General features: G+C 43.5%; 1 protein-coding gene across 1 annotated transcript; it reads left to right on the top strand.

Annotated features, from left to right (window-relative positions):
• Positions 1–8514: 8514 nt before the first annotated feature.
• LOC125592622 lies at positions 8515–9291 on the top strand. The gene has a single exon (XM_048767941.1). The coding sequence runs from the start codon at positions 8515–8517 to the stop codon at positions 9289–9291; it is 777 nt and encodes a 258-aa protein (XP_048623898.1).
• The last annotated feature ends 1966 nt before the right edge of the window (positions 9292–11257 follow it).

The raw sequence follows: 11257 nt of genomic DNA, 5'->3' as shown, positions 1-11257 counted from the left end.
GAAGTATGGTCAGAGTTAGATGTGGTGAAGGCACACACATCAAATCCGAGATGTGGTCAAGAAAGGAGGAAGCAAGATGTGATCTTTGGCTTCCTTATGGAAGAGGTATGTGAGCTTGTTAAACACACTTGTGATGTGTGGGAGATGAACAGGAAACCAGAAAGATGGAAGGGAGGTACAAGCTGTAAGAAGGGAAGGTTGAGAAAACTTTCTAAGGAGTGGTTAATGAAGAGAAGGGCATGGAGAAAGGGTAGCGAGTCTGAGCACTTAAGTGACAGGATGAGTGTGATCTTGAAGAGAATCAAGGATATACTTCAGCAGATGGTTATAGGAGAGTGTTCATACTCAGCTTACTTGGGAGAATCAGTAGAAGATGGTGTAAGTACAAGGAGGCAGGAGACCAAAGGAGGAGAGGATCCAATCACAAAGAAAGAATGGGATGAGTTTGTTAAGTGTGTGTATGAACTGGTTGCAAGAAAGAAGCAAGGTGCTCTAGCTGCAAGTGAGAAGCAAAGCGATTCCTACACAGCCTCTAAACCTATCATAATTGATTCTGGAGCAACACATCATATGATCAGTGATAGGAGTCTGATAAGTGTTGTCAGGGCTGCAACAGGGTGTGTTACCATAGCTAATGGCGCTCAGATCCCAGTAGAAGGAATGGGATATACACTTTTGTGTATGTAGAGTGATGAATAAATATCAAGAGATGATTAGTGTAGATTTGGAGATTTAAGAGAGACTAAGAGAATAAAGAACAAGAGAGAATACTCAAAACTCCATTAGATTGATTAATGAGAGGGTTTACAACATATATAGAGTAGGGATACATAAAAACGTCCAGGTTCAGTCTAGCTAGGATAAGAAGCATGTGTAGTCAAAGATGCCTTATTCAAACTAGCCAATAAGGTTCCTAACATGCTTGGGTATCTTGCTTTAGCTTTCCAGCTGTGCCAGCCTGTCTAAAGCTTTCTTCCCTTGACCAGACCTTATCCAAACTCCTCCTTGCTTATCCATACTCCCCCTGGCGTGTTTCACTCTCCAAATAGGTGCAAGGTAACTTCCCAAGTCTTATAACTCAGTTACCACAGTAACAATAAAGTTACTGTGGTAAATCACCAAAGTTACTGCCTGCTCCAAATTCCTTCCTCTATCCATGTATCAACTCTTCATCTCCTCATCTCAACACTCCCCCTCAAGCTTGACCATGTGGAACAAGTCAAGCTTGGAAACCATGAAGACCTCCCTCATTAAAAACCTCACCAAAGAAAACCCATTGGGATAAAACTTTGATGAGGGAAAAAGAGTGGAGACTCCATGGTTAAGGGGCTCAGCTCCTGGGAGTAAGATCGATGAGTCCAAGCCTGGATAGTATGGACTCCATTGTCTTCAATCTCGCTGCCTTGGTAAACACATCTGCAAGCTGATCTTCACTCCTTGTATAACATGGCAGAATCACTCCTAAGATAATCATCTGCCTCACCTTATGACAATCCACCTCTATGTGCTTTGTTCTCTCATGAAACACTGAGTTGGAGGCAATGTGGATAGCTGCTTGATTATCACAATGCATAGTCATAGGAGTACTCTGCTCAATCTCTAGATGCTTCAAGATCCCCTTGATCCACACCAATTCGTTTGTCAGCTTCAACATGGCTCTATACTCAGCTTCAGCACTTGAACAAGAGATAACCTTTTGCTTCTTACTCTTCCAAGTAACCAAGTTCCCTCCAATGAATGTACAATATCCAGTAGTTGATCTCCTGTCCACTCTATCTCCTGCCCAATCAGCATCACAATACCCAACCACTTCTGTACTGCCATTGCAACCCATCCAAACTCCTTGACCAGGCGTGCCACTCAAATACCTCAGCATCCTATCAACCATCTTCCAATGATGTACCTTTGGCGCCTGCATATGCTGACTCACTTGGTTCACTGCAAAACATATATCTGGCCGTGTGATGGTCAAGTAGATCAACAACCATCTTCCTGTATAGCTTAGGATCCTCAAACAACTGCTTCTCTTCAACCTCCCCCTCACGCAAGACCTTATACCCCTCCTCAAGAGGTGTCTTTGCTACCTTTCCTCCAAGTACATCAGTCTCCTTCAGCATATCCATTGTATACTTCCTTTGAGACATAAACAAACCCTCCTTGGATCTGCATATCTCAATCCCCAAGAAATACTTCATCTCTCCCAAGTCTTTGATGTCAAACACAGACTTGAGGAACTCTTTAGTGGCTTTAATCCCAGCCTTATCACTCCCTGTGATAATCAAATCATCCACATATACCAGTATCACAATGATCCCTGATGGAGTAACCAAAGTGAAGAGTGTATGATCCAGTTCAGACTTCCTGAATCCTCTGCCATTCAGGGTTGTACTCAGCTTCCTGTACCAAGCTCTAGGAGACTGCTTCAGCCCATAGATTGCCTTCTTCAATCTCAAAACATTTCCTGGTTTTACTAGATGCTCAAGACCAGGAGGAGGAAGCATGTATACCTCATCTTCTAGCTCACCTTGTAAGAAAGCATTCTTCACATCCATCTGCCACAAATCCCACTCCAAGTTTGTTGCAATGGACAACACAATCCGAACTGTATGTAGCTTAGCTACTGGTGCAAAGGTATCAATGTAATCCTCTCCATAGGTCTGTGTAAATCCTCTTGCAACCAATCTGGTCTTCTTCCTATCAATCTGTCCATTTGCTAGATACTTGATTGTGAAGATCCATCTACTAGATACAGCCCTCTTTCCCTTAGGCAGCTCACTCTCATACCATGTATCATTTTTGATCATAGCACCTGCTTCAGCTCCCACTGATTCTTTCCATTCCTTGTCTAACATAGCTTCTTCATAAGTCCTTGGTACATAACTCTCATCCAGACTAATCATAAAGGCATGATGCTCCTCTGGAAACTCAGCAAAGGAACACACAGCTTGAGAAGGATGCTCCACAGCCTGGGCATTGTAGTACACTCTCGTGTTTACCCAGTTGGAAGGATCCCTCTTTATCCTTGTGCTCCTCCGCAGGGTCTCAACGTATTCTTCAGCCTGAATATTATCTTGTGTTTCTTCTCCTAAGCCAGTAGGTTCTCCCTGCTCATTTCCATCTGACTGATCCTCACTCTCCTCTGTACCAGTAGACTGAACAACATTCTCTACTTCATGTGTCTCCTCATGATCATGCTGTCCTGAATCCTCTTGGTTTTGCTCCTGCTCCTCTGATTCAGATCCATTCCCCCTCTCATGATCAAGAGGGGTTGTTTCTCCAGCTTCTCCAGCTTGGTTAGAAGGTTCTCTCCTTCCTGGTTTCTGATCTTGGGATAATCCTATCCCTAGCCTCTCCAACAACACTCTCAGTGTTGTTGCCTTCTCTGTTGGAGCTCGGGACAGATCCTCTAGGTCTTCCCATTTCTTCTCCTCATAATATCCTTTAGACTCCACAAACTTCACTTCTCTGGATACCAAAACCCCCCTGGTTATTGGATCATAACATTTGTACCCTTTCTGAGTGATTGAGTACCCAATGAACATAGCTTTCAAATTAATTTAGCACAAACGATTGCTATCATTGTATAACAAACTGCTATTGGTAAAATCAAATTAATGAGTTTTAATAACATTTATATCATGTTAGTATAAATATTAACAATTGCATAGATAATAACGCTATCGCTGTTTATTTAACTATAGCATATAACAGATCCGTTATCAAAAGGGTCGGACCTACGATAACGGGCGCTCCAGAGCGTTTTAGGGAACACTATTAAAACAAACTAATAGCGTTTAACGGCCGCTACTAATACCCATATTTCCTGTAGTGGAAGCTCGAAAGTCTTGTTTTGCTGACCATGCAATCTCCACAAGACCTTTACATGTGCTTTAGTCTCACTCACATGATACCACGAATGATTTCCCGGTAGGTCAGTGATAGGCCATGGATTTTACCCACTTTTAGTCATGGTTTATAAGTGTTTTTAAAACTAATTATTATGTTTTAGAGTCTATTTAGTATATTTATAGGATCATGAGTGATTTGGAAGAAAGTGATGATATTGGAGCATTTTGAAGATAATTGGAGAGAGCATCCGAGCTGACCATCGAGCAAGACCAATGGTCGTCATTTAGAGATAATAATCGATCGATGCACACCCTGTGACATCGATCAACAGCGAAGCGCGCAGAAGCTCGTTTGGTTCCAGCCGACTTAGAGCCCAAGACTTCACCAATTTACACGATTACCCCTGACAAGTTTTTAACCTAATATTTATAGTTTGCCAAAGTGTTTTAGGCAAAGTGTGCTTTCTTGTTTTCTTGTTTTCACAGCAAAAGGTTTTCTAGGATTTTAGTAGAGTTGGAGAGAAGATCCAAAGAGATTTGTGATTGGAACTCCATTATTTATCTATTATATATCTATGCAGTTTTTATACCTTATTGATGTTATGAATTGCTTAGCTATGCCTGAGTAGTTCTACTGTTAGATTTAGGGTTCAAATAGGTTATGAGGGATTAGCCCCAACTATAGATTGCTAAGTTGTGATATTCATCATTAGGATTGTCATTAATGCATGTTTCTAGTTTAGCTAGCTAGGACCTTGACCTAGGAGCTGTTGGCACAAGTTAAAGTACGGCGAAAGCTGATCTAGTAAGCCTAGTGAGCATTATTCAATCCGTGCGTAAAGCTGACTAAGAGCGCGTCAATCGATATTCCTATAGAATAATTGATCGACGGAGCAAAAGGTGTATCAATCGATATTCCTTTAGAATCATCGATCGACACTTATATATGGTCAATAGACAAACCTAGAAAGCAAACGCCAATCGGTTTGTTCATAAGCGATTGATCTCTATAGTATCGTGCATACAACTGTTAGGCATCTATAGGATTATAATCCTGATTACCTAAATAGAAACCCTAAGTCTAGCTATTTTATTTAAGTGTCAAAACCCCAATCAAACCAATCGAGCAACTACCTTGCTCACAACCTGCTATATACTTTTACACATAATCAACCTAGCTTAATCACTCTGATTAGATTTATTAGGTTCCCTAGCTCCTTGTGGATTCGATCTCTAAGTACTACAATTGAACCTCTTATTTGAGAGAATAATTCACTCCTTAGGGTAATTTGAGTGAGATCTAATTTGGTGCCGTTGCTGGGGAGCTTTGATCGCCTATAGATTTAGTCTGATTTAGTCTAGATTACTTCTTTAAAACCTCTTTCTGACATAAAAAAATTTCTTATTTTTTTCAGGTGCATGCCCAACAGTACCAGAAGCAACAAGGAAACACCACTGCTATTCTCATCAGATCATGCAAGCTTGGAACGTTTGATCCACAAAAAAAGACGCTCCTCATCGATCCACAACTACACTAGTTCATCGATCGACACTCTCCAACCACCGTCGACCCAGACACCAATTTCGTCGACCGACACTCGCCAACCACCATCGACCGAAGCTACTCTTTCGTCGACCGATATCTTCCATCCGACATCGATCGATACTTCATCCCGAACATCGATCGATACTGAGCCGCGAGACATAGTTGCGACTTTAGTTCTTGTGCGAGATGAGAATGGAGACCTGCATTACCAGAAGTGTCATCTGCGTAATGCAGCAAGTCAGAGGATAGATGCTCAGGGGGCTGTAATCCTTGAGACCGATACTGATGCTACAGGAGCTGTTCAACATGTAGATGAGGCTGCTCGACCCAGAACGTTGGCTGATTACAACCGTCCATATCAGTTCTATGCCGACAGATCAGCTATTCGTCCTCCAGCTATCCAGAGAGGCTATTTCGAGTTGAAGCCGCAGTGCTACACACTTGTGGGACAGACACCTTACTATGGGTTATCTCACGAGCATCCTATGGACCATCTGGAGAGGTTTGAGAATCTTATATCTGCTATCAAAGTCAATGGAGTCCCTTAGGACTACCTATTCTGCAAGCTCTTCAAGTACTCACTTGCTAGAGAGGCTTCGCATTGGCTTAAGCAGTTATCACCAGGGTCTCTTACATCCTGGGCTGACATCAAGAACGCATTCCTGCGTAACTTCTTTGAAGAGGCACGCGCTAAAGACTTGAGGAGCAAGATTGCTACATTCACGCAAGAGCCTACAGAGTCATTCAGAAGCTCCTGGATCAGATTTAAGTCTTACCAGAGAGATTGTCCACACCATGGATTTAATGAAGTGCAGCTGCTCATAACCTTCTTTAGAGGCATTGCAGTGCAATATCAGATGGCTCTTGGGTCTTCTAGCGAAGGGAACTTCAACACAGGAATCCAGAAGAGGTTGTGAGACTTATTGAGAACTTGGCATCCAACGATAGCACCAAGAACACTGATTTTGAGAGAAAGAAATCTGCAGCCATCCTAGGGAAGGAGCATATAGATGAGGTGAAAGCAAAGCGGGACAGTGTTCACAAGCTTCTCAGGAAGCAGGCTTGCTTAGTAGAGGATGCAAATGCTGTAGACGCAGAGGATAGAGTAGAAGTAGAGGAGGATGTGAACTTCATCAGTGAAACTGGATTCCAGAGGTCTAGAAACCAAAATGGAAACGGGAATTTCTATGGCAATGGACAGACGAGTAACTTCAACCAGAGTTCGCAGTACCAGAAACCCTACAGCCAGAACTACAGCACCAATAACAGCAGGAGTTATGGAAACTCTTCTTACCAGAAGCCACCACCACAGACTCAAGAGAGCAAGATTGAAGCAATGCTTGATAGGGTTTGTTGGGGTCAAAATCGGTCACGACGGAATCAATGTCTGAAAGTCCGTAAAAATAGGCATGAACGTTTTTACGAATGTTGGGGTTGAAAATAGTTGCAACGAAGTTAACGTCAAAATCGCCGAAGAAGAAAACGTAGAAACCTTCTTCGACAAATACTTCGTCGAAATAGATTATTCTTTACGAAAAGCTTTGCGGAAGAAACACGAGTCATCGGACAAGAGCTCGAAGAGGGTCACTACGCAGCAACCAAACACATGTTTCGCTCGGTCGCTACGTAGCGACCGAGCTCGAGCCAAAAAGCTCGGTCGCTACATAGCAACCGAGCTCGAGCAGGAGCTCGGTCGCTACGTAGCGACCAAGCTCTTCCGAAACGTCGATACGACATCAGTTCACGCATTCTCGTCTACCCTTCGATGCTATCTCCCGAATACCGTAGCGAACCCATCTCACGTTCCCCGCCATTTTTAAGTTATCAATCAAACTTTACCGTAAAAACCGCGGAAAGTTCATTCTTTATCGAAAGAAGACGTAATAAACGCTTCGAGTCGGAAGACGGCCCAAAGGGACCTAAGACATGACTTGAGGCCCAACTTACGATTTCTTAACCAACAGCCCGTAAACCGCATGTCAGTTTACGCTTGGTTTGCAAGGGAAGATAAATGTCAAGTTTCCGCGGATAAATACGAAATTTTGAAGATAATTACGAAGATCGGAAAAAATGGAATATCTCCATTTTTATGCCATGACGGCTTAAGGGCAGAAGAGGAAAAGCGTAAACCGACCTGGGAACCAGTATATAAGGGATCCTAGGCGAAAGGCATGAGGAGGACCTTTTTCAGAGCAAACTTAACACTTAGAGCAATTAGGCAACTTTCCATTTTTGTTATTTCGAGCTACGAGAGCTGTCGGCGAGATTCCTAGTCTTCTATCTTGTTGTAACGCTCATACGCGGATTCGGAATAAAACTCCTTTTGCTCTCTTTTACGATTTCTTATTTCTTTTGGTCTTTAATCGCGTGTTCTGATTGCTTGGTGTGTGGTTTAACAGATATCCGGGACCTCTGGGAAATTAGGGTTTTCCTAACTTTCCTAATTTATACAGAAATTGACAGTGCAAATTTCGGTTCCCACAGGGTTCTTGAAGGACAACAGAACATGACGGTGGAATTCAGTGGGAAGATTGATTCTGTCTACAACAACCTGAACACAAAGTTTGAGATTTTGAGCACTCATGTGAAGAAGTTAGAGATGCAGGTTGTTCAGACAAGAGAGGCTGTTAAGAGGCAAGAAACCTTAGCAAGGGGGTAGGAGATGATCCAATAAAGCACCATGTGAATGCCATCATAGATGATGACTTCTGGCAAATGGTGAAGCATGAGAAGCCGCAAGAAGGAAATTTTGAAGTAGAGAGTTCGATGAGTTTAGGCGGATCACCTTGGTGTCAATCGACGTCAGACTTCAAACATCGATCGACGGACTTCAACCAGAACTGATCGACAAGCTTTCCAGAGCATCAATCGACGACACCTTCAGATTCGGCTGCATCATGCAATGCCGTGAGGATCATGACTCACGAAGAGTTCACAACAAGACACCCACATCCACCCAGCCCTGTTTATGTCAAAATCGATCGGCAAACTGAGCCAGCCATCGATCGATACCGAGAGACCGCCACCGATCGACAACCTCCAGCACCCATCGATCGATGAGCACCTCTCACATTCCGAGTGCAGTTGCCATAGATAGACATCGTACGAATCAATGCACACATGCCACAATCCGAACCTTCAGCTAACCAACCAGAGACCACCAGTAGACATCCAGAGGATGCACCAGAGCCTATGGAAGTTGATAAGGCTCCTATGGGGAGAACCTTGAGGAAGAGAAAGGAAAATGTTGCTAAGCATCTGAAGAACGGAGCTAATGAGAAGGAGATTGACAGTTTCCGTAAGAGAGTGCTCAGGATTCCACTGGAGAAACCATTCGAGGAGGTCTACTTTACCCACAGATTGTGGATGTTCTTCAGAGAGACCAAGGAGACTGAAGAGGACATTAGGAGAATGTTCCATGAGGCGAGAGACAAGATGAAGAATAAGATTACACTGAAGAAAAAGAGTGATCCTGGGAAGTTTGCAATTCCATGTCTGGTGAAGGGTATTGAGTTCCCTCATGCCTTATGCGACACAGGAGCATCAGTCAGCATTCTACCTACGGTTATGGCAAACCATCTAGGTATGAAGGTAAAACCTTCCAAAGAATCGTTCACTTTTGTGGATTGTTCTCAGAGGAACTCAAGAGAGATTGTCAGAGACCTTGAGTTGCAGATTGGTAAAGCCCCAGTTCCAGTAGGTTTCCATGTCTTGGATATCAAGCTAAACTGGAACTCGTCTCTATTGCTTGGAAGAGCTTTCTTATCAACAGTAGGAGCAATATGCAACATGCAAACCAACCAGTTGTGCCTGGCGCTCATAGACCCGCACGTCCACTATGATCCAATTCCAGTCATAAAGCCACATACGTCCTCCAGAAGAATCGATGATCCATGACTCATAGCAGCATGTCACTGTGGAGCTGAGTACGAGACTGAGTATTCCGCGTCGATCGAAACTCACACCCCCACATCGATCGACAGTGCCAATTAGAAATCGATCGCCAATCACCTCAAAGAATCGATCGACAGTAGTCCAGATGATTAGGAGAATGACTACTACAATCCCAATTTTGCAGTAGACACTGCAACACCATCAGATGGAGCTAAACTGCATACAGAGGAGTATGATGAGGATTACGAGGAGGAACGAGCTACCGAGTATATAAGTATTCATGCTGAGGAAGATAGACTTCTCCACCATTCATATGGGATAAGGAATGCGACGTCGATCGACATAACCATCCCAACATTGATCGACACTTATCATGACCAGACACAAAGTACACAAGCATCGACCGACATTTCCATCTACACATTGATCGACAATGGAGTCGACCATGAAAAAGAAGGAAACTATTCAATTAGCAATTGGGAAGATGATCAGTATCACGAGATCTATGCAGTAGAAACATCAATACATGAGCCATGAGCATAAAATATTTTCATGCAACAACGCAACACTCCAGAACACCAGAAGAGAGTTACAAACAAGTTCTATGACACAGCTGGTGGAGTAGATGATCGTTTCAAGCCAAAGTATCGACAACATACTCGACCGTCGATCGACATTAGAGTCCCAACATCGATCGACAGACACCCAGAGTTTGGAAAAAGAGCCTACGACCGTGCTGGAATAAGGAGATTCCATTGGGAACAGAAGAATGAGTATGGAGTCTACAAGGATGATCATGAACATGCGCGAGGTGTAGATGGACACATCAACCATGTATCCAAGGATGATATCAGAAATCTTCTCGAAAGAGCCTCAATGGATGAGCACAACTACATATGTCTTCCAGAACATGCAAGGTCATTCACAGACCAAGCTGGTACCAAACAAGTAACTTCAACAAGAGTTCGCAGTACCAGAAACCCTACAGCCAGAACCACATCACCAATAACAGCAGGAGTTATGGAAACTATTCTTACCAGAAGCTACCACCACAGACTCAAGAGAGCAAGATTGAAGCAATGCTTGATAGGGTTCTTGAAGGACAGCAGAACATGACGGTGGAATTCAATGGGAAGATTGATCCTGTCTAAAACAACCAGAACACAAAGTTTGAGATTTTGAGCACTCATGTGAAGAAGTTAGAGATGCAGGTTGTTCATACAAGAGAGGCTGTTAAGAGGCAAGAAACCTTAGCAAGGGGGTAGGAGATGATCCAATGAAGCACTATGTGAATGCCATTATAGATGATGACTTCTGGCAAATGGTGAAGCATGAGAAGCCGCAAGAAGGAGATTTCGAAGTAGAGAGTTCGATGAGTTTAGGTGGATCACATTGGTGTCGATCGACGTCAGACTTCAAACATCGATCGACGGACTTCAACCAGAACTGATCGACAAGCTTTCCAGAGCATCAATCGACGACACCTTCAGATTCGGCTGCATCATGCAATGCTGTGAGGATCATGAATCACGAAGAGTTCACAACAAGGCACCCACATCCGCCCAGCCTTGTTTATGTCAAAATCGATCGGCAAACTGAGCCAGCCATCGATCGACACCGAGAGACCGCCACCGATCGACACCCTCCAGCACCCATCGATCAATGAGCACCTCTCACATTCCAAGTGCAGTTGCCAAAGATAGACATCACACGAATCAATGCACACATGCCACAATCTGAACCTTCAGCTAACCCACTAGAGACCACCAGTAGACATCCAGAGGATACACCAGAGACTATGGAAGTTGATAAGGCTCCTATGGGGAGAACCTTGAGGAAGAGAAAGGAAAAGGTTGCTAAGCATCTGAAGAGGGGAGCTAATGAGAAGGAGATTGACAGTTTCCGTAAGAGAGTGCTCAGGATTACACTGGAGAAACCATTCGAGGAGGCCTACTTTACCCACAGATTG

Source organism: Brassica napus, chromosome C9, assembly GCF_020379485.1.
Source record: "Brassica napus cultivar Da-Ae chromosome C9, Da-Ae, whole genome shotgun sequence".
Taxonomy (NCBI): Eukaryota; Viridiplantae; Streptophyta; class Magnoliopsida; order Brassicales; family Brassicaceae; genus Brassica; species Brassica napus.
This window is presented reverse-complemented; position numbering and strand designations above follow the sequence as displayed.